Source organism: Cebus imitator, unplaced genomic scaffold, assembly GCF_001604975.1.
Source record: "Cebus imitator isolate Cc_AM_T3 unplaced genomic scaffold, Cebus_imitator-1.0 Scaffold68, whole genome shotgun sequence".
Taxonomy (NCBI): domain Eukaryota; kingdom Metazoa; phylum Chordata; class Mammalia; order Primates; family Cebidae; genus Cebus; species Cebus imitator.
The window spans coordinates 6,781,292-6,804,254 of NW_016107383.1; the positions used below are offsets into that span (position 1 = coordinate 6,781,292).

Below are 22,963 nucleotides of genomic sequence, written 5' to 3' on the forward strand. Positions count from 1 at the left end.
CTGGAGTGCAATGGCACAATCTTGGCTCACTGCAACCTGTGCCTCCTGGGTTCAAGAGATTCTCCTGCCTCAGCCTCCCAAGTGACTGGAATTACAGGTGTCCGCCACCATGCCTGGCTAATTTTTTGTATTTTTGGTAGAGACAGAGTTTCACCATGTTGGCCAGGCTACTCTTGAACTCCTGATCTCAGATAATTCACCTGCCTAGGCCTCCCAAAGTGCTGGGATTACAGGTGTGAGCCACCGCGCCTGGGAAAAATTGAGTCTTAAGTCCCCAGAGTAATTTTCTTTGACTCAAAGTCCCACCTTCCAGACACACTGGGATGGAGGTTGGGGCCCCCAGGCTCTAGGTAGCTCTGCTCCTCATGGCTTTGCCGGGCACAGGTTATGTGGCAGTTTTCATGGGGTAAAGTTGCATGCCTGAAACTCTCCCAGGCAGGAGTTGCACACTGATGGTGCTACTGGTGGGAGGTCTGGTCTGTGGGGTGGCTCTGCTAGGCACCACCTTAGTGCGGGCTCTCTGTGATGACGCTGGCCCCACAGCTCTAGTGCACATTGACCTGGTGGGGGTTCTCTTTGGTGGTCCCACCTCTGTTCTCTTTCTGGACCCCAAGGCTCCACAGAGCATCCTTTGAAATCTAGGTGAAGACAGCCATGCCCTCACTGCTTGTGCACCCTATGTACTGGTGTATTGGTGCCTTGCAGACACTGCCAAGGTTTACTACCCGTGCCTTCCAGAGGGCAGTCTAAGCCATGCCTGGGCCCACTTGAGCTACAACTGGGGCAGCCAAGGAGCAATGCAACACAAGGCACAGAGCAGAGCCATTAAATCATTCTGTTCCCAAAGCCCTGGCAGCCTTAAATCTCCAAATGCCTTCAGGGTCATTCTTCCATTGTCTTGATAAACAAATAGTATCTGGATTCCACCTACTCATCCTAATCTCCTTGTCAAAGGTTCATTTGGCTACACTCTGTGTTCTCTCCAGAACACACTTTTTCATTATTTACAACAGGGTCAGGCTGGGAATTTTCCAGATCTTTAAGTGCTGCATGTCTTTTGATTATAAATTCCATTTTTATCGTTTCTTTCTTCTTGCCTTTTACTATAAGCAGTCAAGAGAAGCCATATGACACCCTTAACACTTTGCTTAGATATTTCTTCCATCAAATATTCTGTTTTATTGCTCATAAGTTCCTCCCTCCACAAAACTCTAGGACGTGAACACAATTGAGCATAGTTCTTTGCCACTTTATAATGAGGATGGTCTTTCCCTCCATTGTCCAATACCATGTTCCTTACTTTCATCTGAGACCTAATTAGAACTCACTTTGCCATCATATTTATACCAATATTCTGACCATAGCCACTTAGACAATTTTGAAGAAGACTGATGCTTTCTCTACAGCTCTCCTCTTCTGAGCCCTCACCAGAATTGCCCTTAAGTCTCCTTTCACAGCATTGTACCTCAGAATTCTTCCAGCCTATACCAATTACCCAGCTCCAAAGACACTTCTACATTTTTAGGTATTTGCTACAGCAGCATCCCAATTTTGTACTAATTTCTTAGTCCATTCAGGCTGCTATTAGAAAATCTTAGACGGGGTAATTTACAAACAACAGAAATTTTTGTTCTGACCATTCTGGGGACTGGACAGTCCAAGCTTAAGGTACCAGAAGATCTGATGTCTGGTGAAGGTGTGTTCCTCATAGCTGGTCCTTATTATACGTCCTTGCATGGTCTAAGAGGAAAACAGGTTCCCTTTAACCTCTTTTATAAAAGGGCACTAATCCCACTCAAGTATTAACCTCACGACCTAATAGCCTCCCAACGATCTCATCTCTTTTTTTTTCTTTTATAAGACGGGGTTTCACCATGTTGATCAGGCTGGTCTTGAACTCCCGACCTCAGGTGATCCGCCTGCCTTGGCCTCCAAAGTGCTTGGATTACAGGTGTGAGCCACCACGTCCGGCCTCTCATCTCTTAATATTATTACATTAAAGATTAAATTTCAATATATGAATTTACAGGGAGACAAAAACATTAATACTACAGCAAAGAAGGAACCTGAAAATCAGAGAGATTGGATAATTTACTTGAAGGGAATAAGTAACAGACTTGGGATTTAAACCCATATTTTCTATAATAACTGCAACTCTAGAGTTTTATTCACTGATACAAACATGCAGTTAATCTGGCCCTCTGTTTTGCATATGTGAAACATGCCCAGTGATTACAGCACCATATACATACACTTTATGTATGTTTTTTTCTGTTTCCACAATGTGATGTTAATCATGAGTTCCGGCAGTAGTTTCCATTATGAGGCCACCATGATGTGCCTGACAAAGAATGAAGAAACTACATTCAGAAAATACATATTTTGTGAGCCTCTTAAAAAGAGAAGCACTTTTCAGAAACAAAGACTTATAGAGGAGAAAAGACAGGAAAAAGTACTTCATGAATCTTCATTCTCGATGCACTAAAAGAGGAAATGTTTCAACAGTATTCAAAGTTTAATAAATACATTTGAGAGTTCTATATAAGACATGAGGGGGCAATAATGTGCCCTCAAACACTGGGAAAAAGAGGAGAAAAGCTGAACTGGTCAAATGATTCCTCCCTTGTTGGTAGCCACCAAAGACCATTTGTCTATGAATGTCTAACTAAAGTATTTGGAATCAACTAAAACTCAAAACAGGGTGCTGGGAGAGCAACTTCAAGGAGCCTGGAAGGAAAAGTGATTACATTTGATAAGCAAAAACCAAATCCACTGTTCTGATACTCACAGGAAGAAGGAACCATGTGAACTGAAAGGGATAAATTAGCCATGAAAGGACAGGGGAGGGCCACACGGGAATCCTCAGGCTATTTATGTACAGCTCAAAGGAGTGGGAGTCTTGGCAAAGCAGACATTTACATAAGGTCACCTCGGCAAGGCTCTCCCCATCCTGGAAGGGAGGATTTTCAGCTTACTTGTCTAAAACACACTTCTTAGGATCTAGTAGCATACCTTCTATTGATTCCACTCTCACCAAATCACTTTCATGACAATTTAATTTCTTGTGTAGCTTATCTACTCAGAATGAGAGCATTGCACTGCTTTGAAAGTCCACATTGTTTGAGTTATTAATACTTAGTATTCTGGCATTCTGCTTATATTCCCATTTGTCTTCCAATATAGTCTGCTCACAATGAGAGGGCATATAAATCCTCCCAGGTGGGCATTTCTATCTACTCGACAACTATCTTGCTTATCATAAGCAAATTTTGCCTATTTAGTTAATGTGTGTCAACCCCTTAGAGATGGATCTGCGAACGCTATGCCCACTAAATCAAGTTTCTGATCGTCTGTGGCTGAAACTCAAGTACTGGATTGTGGTGACATCACTGAGGGCACCTTGTAGCAACATATCCTACAGGACTTAACAGATCGCAGCTCTCTGAATCACACTGCAGCCTAGCAGAGGTTTTCCATTTGAAACCAACACAGCACCTTCTGTGAATGTTTCATTTGTGCACCATAAATAGAGATGTACAACTGTTTTCCAAGAAAGATGATGTAAATCTTTCCATAATGTAACCATGAAAATCTACAGTGGACTCTGTTACACAGCAGTACAAAGAGTCATGACTTAAAACCTCATAAACAGCCCATGGTACTACAGCTGCTGTCAATCCAGTGACACGTTTGGTTAATGGATTGTCCTGGTTTCTTTAAGTTTCCCATGTCTGTCAGAAGAGAACTATGCTTTTATTTATTACCTTATTCCCAAGACTATTTAGTGGAAGATTTTTCAAAAGACATTTTTAGAGAAGAATACCAAAAATGAGATAAATATACTATTTATCATTTATGAATAAAAATATTTTTGAATGCCAAAGTTCTAGATATCTGGGGTAATAAAATGAAAATGTGGAGTGTCTCAGACCTCAAAAAGCTTATGACTTTAGCAACTGAGTTGGCATGTAAGAAAAAAATCACAGGTCATTATGAAGTGTACTATAATGAACAAATTGACACAGTAGGTATAGTGAGACATTGATATCCAAGAAGACTATTTACCCTGAGGTTTAAAGGGCAAGTAGGAAGTATACAAATCATTTAAGGGATGCTGGAACAGAAAGGATGAGGTAAACAGGAGCTGGACAGTTAGGTAAGATCTAAAGCCTAAAGGGGTTTTTATGCAATACTGAGGAGTGCAGATGAGAGTGCGGGTGACAGGGAGCCATTTTGACCAAAGGAGTAAATTTCAGGTGTTTCAGATTTCCTTGGCTAGCTAAGTATAGAGTATTTTGTGGGAAATGGAGAAAGAGTAAACTATCAACAAATCACCCTGTAAAAAACATACTCAAATATTCTCAGGAACTGAGAATGTCGGCCTGGACCAGGGCAGTGGCTGTGAAGGCAAAGAGCTGAATAGAAAAAACAAGATATATTTAAGAGGTAAAATAACAAAAATATATTGTAATCACTGAGCCAATAGCAGTGACATATTCTTGTGGATTCAATGCCTGCTGGGTGACCTTTTTCATAGAAAGAGCAGCAATCCTGCCTGCTGTTCTATGGCTGTTTGTATTAGAAAAATTGAACATGACAGTTTTTAACATAAACCATAGGCACCTGTGTGTCACCAACTGAGGTGATTAGCCCCTGCCAAGAGGCTGTGGCATTTGACATCAGTTCTCAGGTTTCAGCTCCCAGGACATCATTAACTCCTGGCCAAGGTGCTTACAGTTCAGGTGAGCTGCTCTGTCAGGTGCTGAAGTTAGAGGCATCATATGTGATGATTCAGAAATTGGGCTTGGGGTCAGCTAGGCCTAGGTTTGAATCCGAGATGTACCATTTGCTTCAACTCTCATTTCTCAGCTAAGTGTCATTGTCTATAAAGTAGAGAGAAGAGTTCCTGCTACCTAGGATGGTTATTTAAATTAAATGAGATTCTTGCTTAAATTCACATATAAGGGTTAGGACTAAGATTCCACTGTGGGTCTAGCTGACTCTACACGCTACACTCTCTCTTTATCCTTCTTTCTCTTTATATTTAGTATATGAATTATTTTCATTATTATTTATTTTTGAAGAAATGCAATAATGTCAGTGTATATTTCTCTTTTGACCCAAGAGTTATTTTACAGAGAGCTTTTAAAAACCCATGAAAAAAGGCTTTGTGTGGTTTGGTTTTGTTACCGATTTGCTAGTTTTATTCCACAGTCATCAGAGGCTGTTGTTTGTATTATTTGTACCTAATGGAACTGACTGCACTTGCTTTGTGACATGATCTGTGGTTAATTTTGTCAGTGTTCTGTGTGGACTTGAAAAGAATGTGTATTCTCTATCATCAGGATAAAAAGTTTGCATTGTATTCAGATCTACCTTATTTATGATGTGGTTTGAGTCTTCCACATCCTTATAGTAAGTCGCCCCTTACTCATGGTCTCAGTTACCTGAGGTCAATTGTAGTCCAAAAACAGATGAGTATAATGAAATGTTTTGATCGAGAGAGAGAGATACCATATTCACATAACTTTTATTATAGCATATTATTATAATTATTCTATTTCATTAGTATTGTTGTTAATCTCTTACTGTGCCTACTTTATAAATTAAACTTCATCATAGTTATGTATGTATAGGAAAAACACAGTACACAGAGGAGTCAGTGCTATCCATGGTTTCAGGCATCTACCAGGGGTCCTGTTACATTTCTTCCATGAATAAGGGGGAGTTACTATCTTTCTCTGTGTCCTCTACTTGTCCTGACTTGGATGGAAAGTAGTATATGTTGAAATACCTAATATGAATATGTTTCTGTCTATTTCTTCTTGCATCTTCTGCAGTCTGCTCTAAAAGTTGCTGCTGCGTTATGTGGTATGTGTTCATAACTACTGGATGTTGCTTGTGAACTCTGGCCTTCGACATAAATCAATCCTTCCTTGTGCTACTTTATAGACATTTAACCTTGGACGTTTTTCAGCCTGAATTTTACCTTGTCTTATATCAAGATCAAAATCAATGCTTTCTGTTGTTATTTAATAGTTGACATTTGCCTGGTAAGCTTTTGCCCATCCTTGTATCTTTCACCTTTTAAAATCACTCCGTTAGGTGTGTCTCTTGCATCCAGCAGAGAGTTGGGTTTTGCAGATTCCACATTTCGGACTGGCACACGATACCCTGCTCAGCCTGTAACTGGAGTTTCATAAAATATTTGTTTCCTTTTTATTTCCTTCTCTTCCTCTACCATGGGCAAGCCTCACATAGGCCCCCAGTCTTCTTGTTAGCAGCTATTTGGGACCTGCTGGGACCTGAAGCCCCTTGAGAATCATCTGGCTTAGCTGGATTCTCATGTTCGATTCTGTCCTGATGGTTCTCACACCCCGGCAGAACAGGCTCTCCCTCTCCCACAGGGAAGACTTGTGTATCATCACCAGTGGTGGACTTGACAAGCACCAATATAAAAGCTTGAAACTTACTCTCCTCTCCTGGCTTGACACAAAGACTGAAGTTTCCAATATCTCGATTAAGGTCTGATAGCCCCCATAATATTCCTTAAAATAGAATTAAATGACCTGGGAGTGCTATTGTAGCATATAAGTTGATTTCTGAAAGGAACCCAAGAAATCACCTAATCAAATTTTCTCCCTAGTGTATTAATGGCTCCTACAATGTCCCAGTCAGTTTTTGTCTTGGTTTGCATTTTTTTGGGAAATGATTAACCGACACTGTCACCCATTCTATAGGCATGAGTATGAAGCCCAGTTAGACTATGTAACAGCTATATAATGTTGAGAACTTCTATAAACACACTTAGTCTCGATTTTTTTGTCTGTAGAATAGGGACATGATAGAAACTCAGAGAGCTGTTAAGAGGACTAAGCAGGGTTACAAATTCAAAGATTAGGCAGGTAATTAATTGAATTCTCTAAGCATAAAGTAATAGGAGTGGTGAGGAGAGTTCATTCCCTTGTCAATGGAGAAAACTCTACTGAGATCTGGCATATTACTGCCCTGCCTGCATCGATGTGGGCCCAGTAACATCACCAGTTCTTCCAACTTTTCTAGAAAAGCAGAAACCTGGCTTTTTAAATGTGAAATTTCCCAATTATTGAACATGACAACGATTGAAATTTATTTAAACACTAGACAGGCGATTCAAAAAAGCATGTCTGTAGGCTGCGTATACCTGTAGGCTGCCACTTTGCAGTCTCTGGTCTACATTAATTAGCAGAATGTCTAGCACATAATAGGCACTCAATACTACAACATGAATTCATCACAACTGAAAACTTTGACATCAGATCCTTGGGAGATGGGACTTGTTTGACTGGGTGGGCAAAAGGCCAGGGAAAAGGAGACTGACTAACCAGGACATCGACTGCAGGCCCAGACACTCTGAAGAAATCGTAGGGAGCAAAACAGAGAACAGAATGAGAGTGGACCAGTGATGAGCTCTGTCTCCTTCCCAGTCTGTCTGCTCTTACCCCTCTTCCCAACACCTGCTGGCTTTCTTGTACAACTGGCTGATCTCTGTACAGAAATAACTAATACAGGAGAAGGAAGAGAGGGGTAGAAACATCCTGCAGCTGGCCAGAGTCAGAAGGGCCTTGGCAGCGTCCTTTCAGTGAGCTAACTGAGATGAGAACAAAAAAGACATTCAGCTGGGAGCCAAGGAACTTTCTCCCTATCCCTATTCCTGATGACTTTTCCCCATCAGCAGCTCTGAACCCAGCCAAATACTTTCTGTTCGGGTGCGTTGCAGCTGTCCCACACACACTCTAAATAAGGGCCAGTTGAGCAGTTCCTATTTTCAGCACTTTAATGTGGATGCAAAGGTCACCAAGATTCCCCATTTGCTGGCTCAATTCCTCACTCTCCATTTATCTTATTTTCCTCCTAAAATGTATGTTTTCTACTGAGCTAAAGTAAGACTTCTGGGGGATGAGGGACCCCAAATTTTACTTACTCTTGGCTGCATTCCTTATAGTTGCCATGGGTTGGGTGATATATCTAGCCTGCGGCATGCAAAGTCATGTTCCGACTTTGGGAAACAGCATTCCAGACTTGGACCAAAGCCACTCCTTTTGCTCTCTTGAGCATAAAGAGATGCTTAGAGTAGAAAATAGCTTTAAAGCGTCTCTCAGCTAACCCTCCAAGTATACAGTGGACAGCACTGAGGCCCAGAAAGGTGAATTTGCTTATTACTATCTAACATAAATAAGAAACATTATTAGAGCTTATATTCATGAAAGGTTTTTCTGTGCTGAGTACTTTACATGGTGTATTAATCCATTTTGTGTTGCTCTAAACGAATACCTGAAGCTGGGTGATTTACAAGAAAAGAAGTTTATTTGGCTCATGTTTCTGCAGGCTGTACCAGGAAGCCTGGCTGTGGCATCTGCTTCTGATAAGGGCTTCAGGGAGCTTCCACTCATGGTGGAAGGGGCAGGGGAGCCAACAAGTCACGTGGCAAGAAAGGGGGCAAGAAAGAGAGGGGAGGTATGCCATGCTTTTTAAAATAACCAGCTCTCACTTGAACTAATAGAGCAAGAACTCATTCACTACCTCTGGCGGGCACCAAGCCATTCATGAGGGATCCGCCCCCATGACCCAAACACCTCTCACTGGACCCCGTCTCCAACACTGGGGATCACATTTAAACATGAGATTTGGAGGGGATGAACATGCAAACTATATCACATGGATTTCCTCATTTAATTCTCACAACCCAACAAGGCATCTATATCAATTTTTCCCATCTTAGAGATGACAAAACTGAGGTTAAGTGGTTTAGGAAACTTGCCCTAAGTCACATGGACTGGTAGTGATAGTATGCTGAAGACATTTAGGATGCTGATTCCAGTTTTTCAGCTCTTTCCAGAACCAGGGCTCAGTGTATAGACTCATTTTCCTTCTCTCTCTCTCTCAATTTCTCTCTCTCTCTCGATCTCTCTCTCTTTCCCTCTCTCTCTCTCACACACACACACACACACAGAGCCTTTCATGTTTTTCTTTGGAGGCTACAATGTGTTGTTTTCAGAACATGAGTGCAACCTGGTGAAAGCTCCCACTTAGCCTGAGAGGCCAAGTGGCTGCTAGACACAGAGGAGAGTTGTGACTCCGTTTTACCTGTTCTCGGGGTCGGCCAAGGCCATACTCCGAGTGACGTAACACATTTTGAGAGGGATGCTTTTCCGGTCTCTGTGGAAGGAGAAGGACTGCGATGATGGAGGGTCTGAGGTGCTGCCCCCTAACCGAGGGGATTCAGGCGGAGGCGTTTCCCACCCAATCTCAGACACTGGGGATCCTTTCTTCACATAGGGCGTGGCTTCTCGCATGTACTTCACTGCAAGCAAAAAGACAGTAAGTGCTTTTAAGTACACCAAAGCTGAGTTTCTGGGAAGTCTGATTGTGTTTCTGAAATAAACTTGCATTGGATAAGCTCTTAATACTGAACTTCTTAAATTCTGAATGCGATTCAGAATTTCTGTTCCACTCAAGGTAATTACCTTATTATTTAAATTATATAGCTCTGTGGATCTTAGAACTTGCTGTTATGGTGTCCTAAGTTGAGAATTGTGTCTAGCTTTTTTCAACTGTGACAATTTTTACATTTTCTGATTATAAGTTTTGCATTCTGGGAAAAAGGCTGAAAACAAGGATAACTTAGGCTAAAAGATACATTATTTAATATAGATGTAAGGAATAGGGTAGCCACATTCACTACCCATGATGCCATTTTTCTGTTGAGAAACAATGATAGGGCTTTCAATTTAATAGTGTTAAGGAAACACATACAAAGAAATACATATAAGAACACATTTTGTAGTGGCAAAAATGTGTAATAGCAAAAAAATTATTTGTAAGAGCTGATAGCCAGAAACAACGTAAATATCCATTAAAAAGGGACAGATTAATTAAATAAATTGTAAGACATCCATATCATCATTTAAAAAGTGTGTGTGTGTGTATGTGAGTGTGTGTGTGTGTGTGTGTGTGTGTGTGTGTGTAGATGTGTTGATATGGAAAGACCTGTAAGATCTATTATTAGTAGGGAAAAAAGGAGAAAGAAATACATATACTGTAATATCTTTGCATATAAATTCATAAATATGTGCTTATATGCCTACAATTATTTTTGGGTAGAAATACAAGAAATTGTTAAGACAAGTTAGCTCTGGGAATTGGAAATAAAAGCCACAATGATTAAGAAATAGGCTTTTACTATTTATTTATTACTCTTTTATATCATTTTCATGTTTAACTATATGTGTATATTACTTTTATAAAACTTAAGAAAACAAAAATAACTTAAGAAAACGAAAATAGCTTAAGAGCCAAGTGGAGCAGACTGAAGTTCTGCTCCTTGGTATGTTTTGCCGTGGTATTAAGAAGTGTTTTTGCCTATTCTGAATTTGAGCATTTGGTCCTTAGACAGCTTTTGAGTTGACAGGGCAACGAGATTCTTGGAACATGCAATATACAATTGCATATTCTCTCTCTATCACCCACATACTCTGGTTCTCTGCTGCTTGGGGAGATTTGGTTAAGTCCTTCACAGGTATTTGTTATTACAAATGGCGGTGGATTGGAATAAAAGCAAACTAGGGGACATTTCCTCCAGATCTTTGACAAATCAGTTCCACCAACTAGTGCCTTCCCTATGCAAGACATGGACAGGAGTATGAAGACTACAGAGATGAACAGTACCCTCTATACCCAGAGTTACAAAATCATGGTTGACTACAGTGGATGCTGTTGGTGTCCCATCTAGAATCCTTTTCCTATATCCTAGCTGCTGTGTGGTGAGTGAGAACAACTCATAGCTGCCCCCTGCTCTTGGCCCAACAACAGCTTCTAAGCTTGGGAGGCTGCAAAGTCACTTCCCAATCCTCCAGACAGATGCTGTGCTTCTCAGAAACCCACCTAAGACAGGACATAAGACAAAGTACACAAACCATGGCTCAAAGTAGAATGAGCTATGTTTTATAACAGGAATAAAATGCCTTGAAATAACCCATTAACTAAAGGATCTAGGAGCATGAGAGACAGTTCAGGTTCCCAAAATTTAATCAGCAGTTCAAATATACCCATATGCATGTAATATGGTCCTTTATTAAGGGACTCAATTATATATATCAAAAATAGCCATATTAATACAAGACAGAGGAGCAGTCATTTAACACCAACACATATTTTCAAGAAAGATTTCAGGGTTTTAATTGAATATAAGTGCAGTCAGAAGAAAAGAGCTCCATGGTTGCTCCAAACCTGTTGGCACAGGCTGCAGTTACAGAAGGAGAAATATTCCTGGACTGCGTATTTTAAGAAATATTATTTATTTCTGGGTAAAGTATTCAAAGAGGAACACAGACAAACGCAGAAAATTTAGGGGGACATATTTAAGCTGTCTGAGGCCAGAATAGATATACTTCTTTAGAAGATTCTGAACTTTTTCATCTGTGAAAGTGTTTTAGTAGAAGCTAGAACACTGCTTAGCTTTGTATATTATAGAATTATGCTTATGGAAATATAGAAAATTCAAGTATCAGCTGAGATGGATTGAAGATTTTCCTTTACTTGTATTATTATCGTTCTGAGTGGAGTAAATGTTGCAGGAGTGAGAATCCAGGGATGCTTCATAGATAAGGTGACATTTGAACTGGGCCTTAGAGAGTGGCTGGAACTTTAAAAAGTAGAGAAAAGAATAACAATCCTTCCTTTATGTAACGTGCTGTGTTTTATAACTTTTTTTGCAATTCCTTAGAAAAGGTAAGTCAGATCTCAATTTAGAAGAAGGATAGAGACAGAATATACTTAATGATGTGCCAAGTATTGAATCAAGTGCTTTATATATCTTTGCACATTAAGTTTCAAATTACCATTTAAGGTCTCATTTTATATACAAGGAAACTAAGGTCTAGAGAAGATATGGATAAGGCATCTTTTATTTACCAAGCAACCATGTGTCCAGGGGTTATACAAGAAAAATATTGCTATCTCTTTCAGACCTGCTAGAAAGAAATGCCTTGTAGGGCTCTTCTAATTCAAGTGAACATAAACAGCTTGACATAGATGATCCCTTGTAGGTTAGTATTATTGTACACATTAGCACACTGATGCTCAGAAGTTTAGCTTATATAAAGTCACATGGCAAGTAAGTGGTGTAGCTAGAATCTGATTTCTCAGAGATGATATTTTCTCATGAGATCTGGCTATACCACCTAGATGAAGGATGCTAATAGGTTTGAACTTTATTGTACAGGCAGTAGTGATAGATGTGGTGGTCTGTGGGTAAGAGAGTGGCAGAATCAAAGGTTAACTTTAAAGAGAACTTCTGGAAGGTGAGATTAGGTGTACTTAAGAGAAAAGATATTAGTAGTAGATCCACCATTTCCAGGGCCATAGGGGTTAATGTCAGAGAAAAGCCAAGCAACACTCTAAATCTCCATATAAGGCAAGAAGAATTCCAGAAATGTGTGGCTTTATCCATTCCAGGGAAGAAGCATGGAGAAGATAGCAAGTCAGCCTGGAAGCAAAGATTTACCAAGTAACCATTTCCTATGTGACACAGCCCTAGGGGAATTTCCAAAGGAGAAAATACATGGCACTGACTTGAAGGAGGGATATCCCACTGGGAATAATATTCTGCATATATTTAACTGACCAATTGAAAATAAAGACAGAAAAAATAAGGTAGGTGTGATAATTTAAAAATTTCACTCATTTAGTCCAAACTTATCAGTTTTCATGTGCTAAGAACTGTGCTGTCCATAAGGTATAATAAGAAATAATCCATGATTTAAAAGTTTAAGTCTATAAAAGGGAGAAAGGGAAGTAAGTAGATGATATTGGTGCTTATGTTAAATCTTAAAACTGGTTTAAGGAGATCTCAAGCTTGACAAATCTTGAGGCCTTGAAGAATCAAATGCAAGTCCTTTCTGGAGGAAGGCAACTTCATCTTAGGTTTCAAAGAATCCCTGTGAATCATTTTAAAGGGCAATGGGCAGGCATAAAAATCAAAGAAAATGTTGCACACAAGGAAACAACGTACCATGAGCAAGAACCAGCACTGACGGCAGTAAGTCTCACACATACTACAAAGCTATAGTATGTTTCCAGAAACAAATGAAAGCTTGAGAGAATCTTCCAGAAATTCTTTAAAAGTGATTTAATACAGTGATAAAAGAACCAAACATTGTTTAGTAATATTACCAGAATTAAAAATTCCATAAATAGACATGTCAGAAGAAGGAATTAGGGAACTGTAGATAGGAAATTTTACAGAATGTAGCACAAATATACAAAAAGATGGAAAATATGATAGAGCTGAACAGATATGAAGGATAAAGTAAGAAAATCTAAATATGTTTAACAACCCTCGGAAGGGTAGGGTATAGCAAATATGGCACAGACAAAGAATTTTCCTGATGCAAAGACATCAACCCATAAGTTCAAGAAACATAATTTGGCTTTGCTGAACAATGCCTATGAACTTCACCATCAAGAAAAATAGAAAAAAGGTATCATTCTTCTTTATATTTTGGATGGGGTAATGGCTTAGGTTTTTCTATGTTTCTTCTGAGAAATGTAGGTATCACTAGTATTGGGAGGAAATCTTAGTAAAATCCCTAAATGACTCTTGAGATCTCCAGCATCACCAGAAAATAAATTTTCAATTTCAAGAAATTAAACAAGGCTAAAAGATTATCATCACTGTTCCTAAGGAAGACATGCTGAGGTTCTGGTAGTTTTTTCTGTATCTATGCTGAAAGAGAGTAAGTAACATCCACACATCCTTTCTTAAAATCGCTTTGTCCAAGAGTCCTGATTCTTTTTGATATGTATAGAAAATGGAGGCATTTGTTATTGTGTATAACAAAATAAGCAAAAGAAGATTGCCATTGGATTTCTCCAAGAACCCATAATTTCTGGTACAGAGGAGTAATAAAATGGTCAAGATGACCCTTCTTGCTGGAAGAGACTCCAAGTCATTTTTACAAGGCTTGGCTGTCAACTGCGGACATAATTCAATTGCCAAACACTCCTGTCCCCAATCACCGATTGAAGTCTGAAACTAAGCAGCCCCAGGCAGGGAATGAAAACAGGGCAGCCATGCTTGGGTGTGGTAAAGCAGTGGCTCTGATTGGAAATGGAGTGTGTGAAAACTTCATGGTTCTTTGTGCCTTAGTGTCCTGAAATTTCTATACCTGGCAATCAGAATATTGAGGATATCATCTAAGTCAGGGAAGGGAAAGTGTTGCCTAAGAATAGATTTGTCTACAATAGGCAGTCAGCATTAGTGTACTAAGTAATACAGGAGTTTGTTATTCATTTGTCAAAAGTCTAGAGTGAAAGAAAAGGGCTGCTAGGGCAGCTCTGCTCCCTGAAGTTGTCAGGGAATCAGGCTTCTGCTTCCTCACTGCTCTGTATCCCTGATGTGCTGTCTAATGATCCACTATAGCTGCTGAGTTCTAGGCATCACAACCAAATTCCCATTAGTAGGAAAGACAAAGAAGTGAAAAACACACCATCCTTCTTGCTTTAAGGCCACTTTCGAGATAGTGACATACTGTTTTCCTGCTTACAACCTGATATGGTTTGAATATTTAGCCCCTCCAAATCTCACGTTGAAATGTCATCTCCAATGTTAGAGGTGGGCCTAGTGGGAGGTATGGAATCATGAGGGTAGATCCCTCATGAAATAGCTTAGCGCCATCCCTTGGTAATGAGTGAGTTCTCACCCAGTTGCTTCCCTTGAGATCTTGTTGTTTAAAAGAGTCTGGGACCTCGCCCTGCTCTCTCTCTCTCCCTCCATCCCATTCTTGCCATATGATGTGCTGCTCTCCCTTTGCTTTCCACCATGGATAAAATCTCCCTGGGGCATCACCAGAAGCTAAGCAGATGGTGGCCCCATGCTTCCTGGTCCAGCCTGCAGAATCATGAGCCAGTTAAACCTCTTTTCTTTATAAATTATCCAGATTCAGGTATTCCTTTATAGTGATGCTAAATGGATTAACAGACAACCCACTGGCCAGAACTTACTCACATGGTCACTTCTAGGTGGAAAATAAATTTATTCTTTATTCTTGACAGCTGTATGCCCTCCCAGCTAAAAAAAAAAATGGTATGGAGAGGTGGCTATTACTGTGAAAAATGAAGAGAATATATATTAGGAGACAGCTCAGCTTCTTCCAGAGGAAGACATTCCTAATTCTCTCAGGACTTAGCATAAATAGATTTTATAACACATAAATACAAATAAATGTTTTAGAACAATCAATTAAAAAAAATCATGACTATGTTCCATATACTTTGCTAAGAGTTTTTTCTGTACTATCTCATTTGAACCTCACAACAATATAGGCATTATAATCATCCCCCTTTTACCAAAGACACTACAATAGAGAAGGGGTAGGTCATTTGGCCAAAGTCATAGTGCTGGAAAACGGCAGAAGCATGTGGCGAATCCAGGTAGACTGGCTCTAGAGTCCTTGAGTTTAACCAGGAAGCAATACTGATTCTCACTCTTAAAAAAAATTGTGTGTGTGTGTGTGTGTGTGTGTATTTAAGTCAATGTTTTTATGTGCTGGGAAAAAAATACCCAATTAAGAGGCTGTTGCCTGTAACATAAGAGAGTTTGATTTTGTAAGCCTGAACTATTAAACTATGACATTTCAATAAATGCCTTTTAAGACACTATAATATGTATTCATAATAGAGGGTTTAACCTGGGAGAACTGAACACTAGTGTCTGCATAATTACATCTCCATGTGCTTAGAGACAGTAATTTCAGGCAAAGAGCTGTTGAAACTGATTAGAAGCAGCCAGGCCCATGTTCAGGGTGCCTAGTAATCAGAACTAATTTATAAACCATGCCCCTTTTGGGCATCATGATTTAAAAGCTGTGGTTTAGCAATTAAAATTCCAATCTTCAGTTGTAAGAAAAGGGGTGGAGAGAAGTAAGAAGTGGTCTTCAAACCAATAATCCACCAAGCCACTTTGAATATGTTTGTGTTTTTCATTTGAAGGACAGGTAGTTGTCCTTCGAGATTTCAAAAGGGCATTCAGTAAAGCCCAAGTTTGCTAAGGCTCCAAGTTGCCACAATTAAATCTTTGTTGGGTTGGCCAGATGACATTTGAAAGAAAAAGCAGCACACAGGCTACTAATGAGGAAATGCTTTAGGCAAATCCAATCAGCTCTCCTACCAGACTGGTTTCTAAGGAGCCAGATAGTCCATCTGATATGTTCAAGTTTTCTTAAAAATAACAACAAACACAACAAAAAAAGAATTTCCAGATTACAGGAAGGAAATATTTATTGCTTTAGAGGATGTGAGCACAAATGTGCATTTTAAAAAATGTGATTAAGGAGAAAGATTATCTGGAGGCAAGGAACCTGGGTATTCAGACTTTTGGTGAAATGTTCGAGTGGGGGACAGGTTGGTGACAGTGGGATTTGCTAACAAAATACAATATAAGATTTACCCTTAATGGCATTTCCCAGGTCATCTTAGAGAGGAAAGATCCAGAGAGAGATCATCAATATTTCCAAAAAGATCAAGAAATGATGAAAGAGGTAATATGTTTCTTAGAAGCTATAGCTAATGTCTTGAGAGGCTGAATGATGCCGAGGGAAGAGAATTGGCCGTGGGAGTCCGGGACCTGGATTACAGTTCCAGCTCTGCCAGTAACTAGCTCTCCAGCCCTGGGCAAGTCACTTCCCTTGCCTGGATCTCATTTTCTTTGCCTGTCAAAGGAGAGAAATAAGGTCCCTACCCTTCAAACATTCTATGATTCCTTGGGAAGCTGCCTTTTCTGACAACATTACAAAAGAAAAAAAAATAGAACATGTCTTACCTCATCTTGCTATTTGTGTCATCACCAAAAAATAGTCCTGTTCAAATGTGTGCCAAATTCTAGGCAGAGGCCTTAAGCAGATGTGTCTTCTGACTTTTTAACCAAACCCTACAGGCACCTGACAAATGTGAATATAAGCCCACATTGAGATTATTTGCTCAAGTTACTTTTTCTTAGGCTTGGCAGCCTTATCTAGAAGAATCATTATTTTCATTCAGTTACCGATATTTATTTTACTGCCATTCTGCCCGCTGAATCCTGGCATAAATACATCTTGAAGGTAAGACGTATTTGAAGGATGGCCAAAATGTTCTGAACAAGTCATAAGGACATTCTTGGAGAGGGGACTGAGTTTTAAAATGTGGAGTCGAGAGTAAAATAAACTAGGTATGAATTTGTTGAGTAATCATACCTCTGAAGAAAAGATTATTTCAAAATTACCTTATTTTAGCTAATCCCCTCATTCGATGTGACCTACCTTGATTCTTCAACAAAGCAAGATAATTGATGCCAAAGTAAGGCAATGGACCCACAGAAAGATCCTATCTCATGAGCATGCTGATTGGTTTAGTTATTAATTAATCCAACAAATGTTTAATGAGCACTTGCCCTAGGGAGGGCCCTGAGTGTTGGAATGGTCACAGTGGATAAGACCGACTGGCTCCCCACACTTCAGGTGCTTACACTCCAGTACACATGCGCCTGTTGCGGGATAAGGTGGAGACACGGAACAAATAGACGATTTGGGCATTGCTTAGAAAGTGACATGCACTAGAGGACAGGGGCCTGTCTCCCTTCACACAGAGCCATTCACTATCGGGCAGCTGCCTACTTCCTGACCTAATCTTAGGTGACTTGTTCTCTCGCAAGCCACAGACAAGTACTATTTAATTCTCTTAACATGCCATGTTCTCTCCTGCGTCTGTTCTTTGCACATGTTGTATCCTTCGTGTGGAAATCTTTCTGGAAAACTCCCTACATCTTTTAAGCCTCATGCTGGGTAAGACCTCCTTTTCAAAGTGTTCCTGACACCTCCAGGCATGGAAGTAGTAACTTCCACTGATATCAACAGCATCAGGACCAGAAACATCACGATGATGGCTTATTCCATACCAGGCACTGCACTGATCAGCTTACACATATTACAAAAAACTTATATTTATATGCAATTGTTTGCATAATAGGTCTCTCTAGTAAAACCATAAAGTCTTCAAAGTTGAGTGACTATTTTACAAACTCTAGACTCTGGAGCCAGACCACACAGTTCACATCCCAGCTCTGCCACCTGCCAAGTATGAAAACTTGGGAAAATCTCCTTACCCTTTTGATACCTTCACCTCTCCACATGTAAAATGAGGATATATAGCCCTTCTTACCTTAGATAATTGCTATGAGGTTATGAGGATTAAATGAGTTAACACAAAGGGCTTGGAGCTGTGTTTAGCACACATAAAGTACTCATTAGTGTGAGGAAAAATAAAAACTCAGGGATGTGCAATTAGCACAAATATCTTGGCTACAAAACATGGAATTGGTGAGCAAAAGAACAGCAAATAGAATCTCCATAACGTATTTTCTCAGATTTCTTTCCTTTTTCTTTTCCTTTTTTTGGAGACAGAGTCTGAATCTGTTACCCAGGCTGAAGTGAAATGGCACAATCTCAGCTCACTGAAACCTCCACCTCCTGGGTTCAAGCGATTCTCCTGCCTCAGCCTCCTAAGTAGCTGGGATTATAGGCATGCACCACCATGCCTGGTTTATTTTTGTATTTTTTGTAGAGATAAGGTTTCACCATGTTGGCCAGGCTGGTCTTGAACTCCTGACCTCAAGTGATCCACCCACTTTAGCCTCCCAAAATGCTGGGATTGTAGGCGTGAGCCACCGTGCCCGGCCAATTTCTCAGATTTGTTCTCTAGGAGCAGTCTCATAACTGATCTTTATTACAGATCAAGAAGCAGAGGACAGGGCGTATCAGTCACTCTCTTAAGGTTCTAAGACCAAGGCGTCACAGATGAGGGTCAGGAACCCTGCACTCTCTCCTGTAAAATGGAGGTTAGCAAGACTTTTCTGTAAAAAGCCAGAGAGAAGATGCTGAGGGCTTTGTGGACCTTAGTCTCTGTCATAACTTCATTTTGTCATTGTTGCGCGGAGGTCACAGACTCTACATAAATACATCAGTGTGGCAGCATTCCGACAACACTTCATTCACAAAAACAGGCAGAAGGCCAGGTTGGACCCACGGGCTGTAGTCTGCCAACTTTAGAACAATAACAACAACTAGCAATTATTGATTACTTACCCTGAGTTGGACCCCACTCTAAATGTGTAAAATATGCTGATTAGGGAGCAATTCTATGAAGTAGGCATACTATTATGCCTACCTTACAAGAAAGAAAAATGTGGCATGGAGAACTGAAGTGAGTTGCCCACAGTCACATGGTAGCAACTGGCAGTGCTGAGATTTGAACCGAGGGTGTCTAGCTCTACACCTTCCAGTTACTTTACCATGCTTTTTTCTTGCATCCTAGATGCTGCCTCTACACATGTACAAATGTTCATGCTCAAAACCTGTTTATATAACCACAAACATTTTTGAAGTCATGTTTTAAAAAATATCTTTTAGCTGGGCATGGTGGCCCACACCTGTAATTCCTGCATTTAGGGAGGATGAGGTGGGATGATTACCTGAATCCGGGAGTTCAAGACTAGCCTGAGCAATATAGTGTGACCACATTTCTACAAAAATAAAAATAAAAAAATTATCCGGGCATGGTGGTGCATACCTGTAGCCCTACCTGCTCAGGAGGCTGAAGCAAGAGGATCGCTTGAGCTCAGTAAGTTGAGGCTGCAGTGAGGTATGATCGTGCCACTGCACCAGCCCAGGCAAAAGAATGAGACTTTGTGTCCAAAAANAAAAAAAAAAAAAAAACAGCAACACACACAAAAGTTTCAATCTGCAGTATTTTCTTTTCATCATCTTATAAACTTATAAAATATCCATGTTTGTGTTTTCATAAAGAAAATAGATAAGCCAGGATAAAAAGAGGCTGGAACTACCGGGACCTTGCTCATTTGACATCCAGATATTATAAAGCAGCTGGCCCAAACTCCTTCAAAGTCTGAAGGTGGCAATGGATGAATCTAGTAGATGAGGTGCATAATAGGTGTTGCTTTTATTGTTTCAAGTTACTAGATAGCTTCAGGGAGAGACACCTAATGCTTATGATGACAAAATTGAGATTTTAAGAGTTTCACACAGGCACTAAATAAAAAGATGAAATATAATAGGGATAAGATAGAAAGTTCTGTCACTGCCTATTCAAAATAAAAATTTCTGTGACATGTAGGACAGGGAGAACTGTGGTATAAGCTGTTGATAAGAATAAAGATTCTAGGGATTTTCATGGATGTGATTCCCATAATAAAGTAATAGAATATTAGGCTCCACTGATAGTGATTCAGAAGAGGAGAGCACAGTCCTTCTCTTTGCTTTCTTGATCAGCCTATACCTGAAGCTCTAAAGGTCAGAGATGTTTAAATGAGGGTAAAGCAGATGATTAGGTTGCTGAAAGGCTCAGGAAATAATTAAACCATACATTAAATGAAAGCCATTAGCACCAAAGAGTGAAGTGCATAAACTTTGGAGTCTGACCCGGGGGCCCAATTCTGAGCTCTTCTATTGCCAAGCTCTGTGGTCCCGAGCAAATTACTTGGTTTTCCCCCATGTTAGTTCTTTCACTCACTCATAGAATTATGAGGATTAAATGAGTCAATACAAGCAAAAATCTATAAGACCCTTGGCATAGTAAACACTGAAAGGTCCACTACAATTATTAGGAGTTATTTAACCTAGAAAAACAATTGACAGGACTTAATAACTGAGGACTGGGTTAACTTCACTTTGTGTTCTTCTGTAGAGACATGATCAATGAATACAATCAACAGGGATAAGAGTTGGGTTCAATATAAGAAAAAACTGAGAGGTGGTGACTTCCCTATGCTAGTGACATTTCAAGCAGAAACTGGATGAGCTGTTTCCCAGCCACACTGCAGAAAAGAATTCTACTTTGTGGTGGAGTAGATTGTTTCCAAAATCTCTTCAAGCTGTCATGTTCTGTGATTCCTTCTGTAACGTGGTTAATTGAGATGCCAAATCCAAAGACTCCAACATAGTGAGATTGATTCATAAATACATTGCCAAGCATAAAATTGTGCTGTACGTTTCTTCATTTGTATTAGTAGTGTGACGATGGGACAGTTTGTTAAGCTATCTGGGTCTTAGAATCCTCATCTGTACAATGAGGAAAACAAAGTCTTCCTTAGATAGCCAATACAATGTAGTGGTTTAAAGTATGAGCTCTGGAGTTGGAGGATCTGGGTTGGAATCCCCAATCTTCCATTTACAAAGTGGACTTCTTTAAGAAGGTATATAACCTCTCTGTACCTCAGTTTCCTTACCTGATAATAAAAGCACTTATCTCATGGGATTGTTACAAGGATTAAATAATTTTTAAGAATGTATACACAGCCCTTTGAACAATGTCTAGCACATATTTATCACTCAAATTTAAGTATTACTATTATGTCGTTGCTGTTATTGTGGCTATGAAATTTCAATGAGAAAATGCATTGCAAGGATGTCTCTTTTCTAACTCTTAGAACTGTCAAAATAAAAAGTGCTTGAAAGTATCATTTCTTTCATTCATTTCTTGTGCATAAATTAAGCACTTACTCTGTGCATCGTGTGGGACTAGACATGGCAGGATAGATCATCAATTGGATATACAAGTTACTGCTTCTGAGAATTTTACCATCATTCCAGACAGAAAAGGCGTGTAAACCTAAAATACCAAGATTTCTACAGAATATAATTCAAGACACACAAAAAATAGTCTAAAGTTTATTCATCAGATACTACTAAGTATTTAGAGGACCTGGATTAATTTGCCAGCAAGGCCCTCACCATTAAAAATAATCATAATTTATCTTCCCTGGGAAAATAAAGTAACTATTTTAACAGCTATACTCTTAACATCTGAAGACAGGAAGTGAGTAACAGGCAGAAAGGATGTCTGAATGCTCAACTCCAAATATTGTTTTTACTCCTTGCTAGACAGAAGATCACATGTGAATAAAACTTTACATCAAAAGCAGGAAGTGCGTCTCTCTCTGGCCCCTTACAGGTATCTCTAGAAGATAAAAATCTATTATTCCAGGTGTTGCTTCCTAATAACATCCTGCAAATCAAACCTGGATCTCAGTAAATTTGCAATTATTTTTCAGTGACAGGAGTCCAGAGTCATAAAGCTTTTTCAAAGGAAACCACATTAAGTAAACTAAATATAATTACCAAGGGTAGGCTCAGGAAAGTTATGACATTTTTCTACCTGACCCAGAATATGCTGCAAATTTGAAGTACTTATAGATGCATCTGAAGATAAGGTAAATGGTGAGGGATTTTCTGAAACATCGGAGTCTGTCAGACTAGACAACGCTATGGATAATTCTATTTTGAAAGTGCTTTGCTGGGTGTGGTGACTCACACCTATAATCCCAACACTTTGGGAGGCTGAGGCAGTTCGATCACCAGGTCAAGAGTTTGAGAAGAGCCTGACCAACACGGTGAAACCCAGTCTCTACTAAACATACAAAAATTAGCTGGGCATGGTGGCGTGTGCCTGTAACCCCAGCTACTCAGGAGGCTGAGGCAGAAGAATTGCTTGAACCCAGGAGGCAGAGGTTGCAGTGAGCCAAGATCACATCACTGCACTACAGCCTGGATAACAGAGTGAGACTCTGTCTCAAAAAACAAAACAAAACAAAAAACAAAACAAAACAAAAACTTCTTTATAGCACTTCCTTGCACACAACCTCATTGCATGCTTATTGTCACCCTCATCTGAAATATGCATAGTTGCAAGGCCTTTTAGAATCTGACTATGCATCTATTTTTTTAAGACTTCTATGACCCAGAGAGCGAGAGGCTAACAACTTTCCCCATCAAATTTTACTTCCTCCCCCAAACACATGTGCACACACAGACACATCTTGCTTTACAGAACTAATGCCTTTAGGACTCAACTCAATTGACTTCACTGGGCATCT

At 39.8% G+C, this 22,963-nt stretch overlaps 1 protein-coding gene across 2 annotated transcripts in view; it reads right to left on the bottom strand.

Moving 5' to 3' along the window:
• Window positions 1-22,963, bottom strand: part of SNTB1 (syntrophin beta 1) — a 277,787-nt gene that overhangs the window by 150,881 nt on the left and 103,943 nt on the right. For both annotated transcript variants that reach the window (XM_037739320.1, XM_017530713.2), the window contains one exon: window positions 9,127-9,343. In XM_037739320.1, the coding sequence (XP_037595248.1) occupies window positions 9,127-9,343 (217 nt within the window). The remainder of the gene's footprint in view (window positions 1-9,126; window positions 9,344-22,963) is intronic.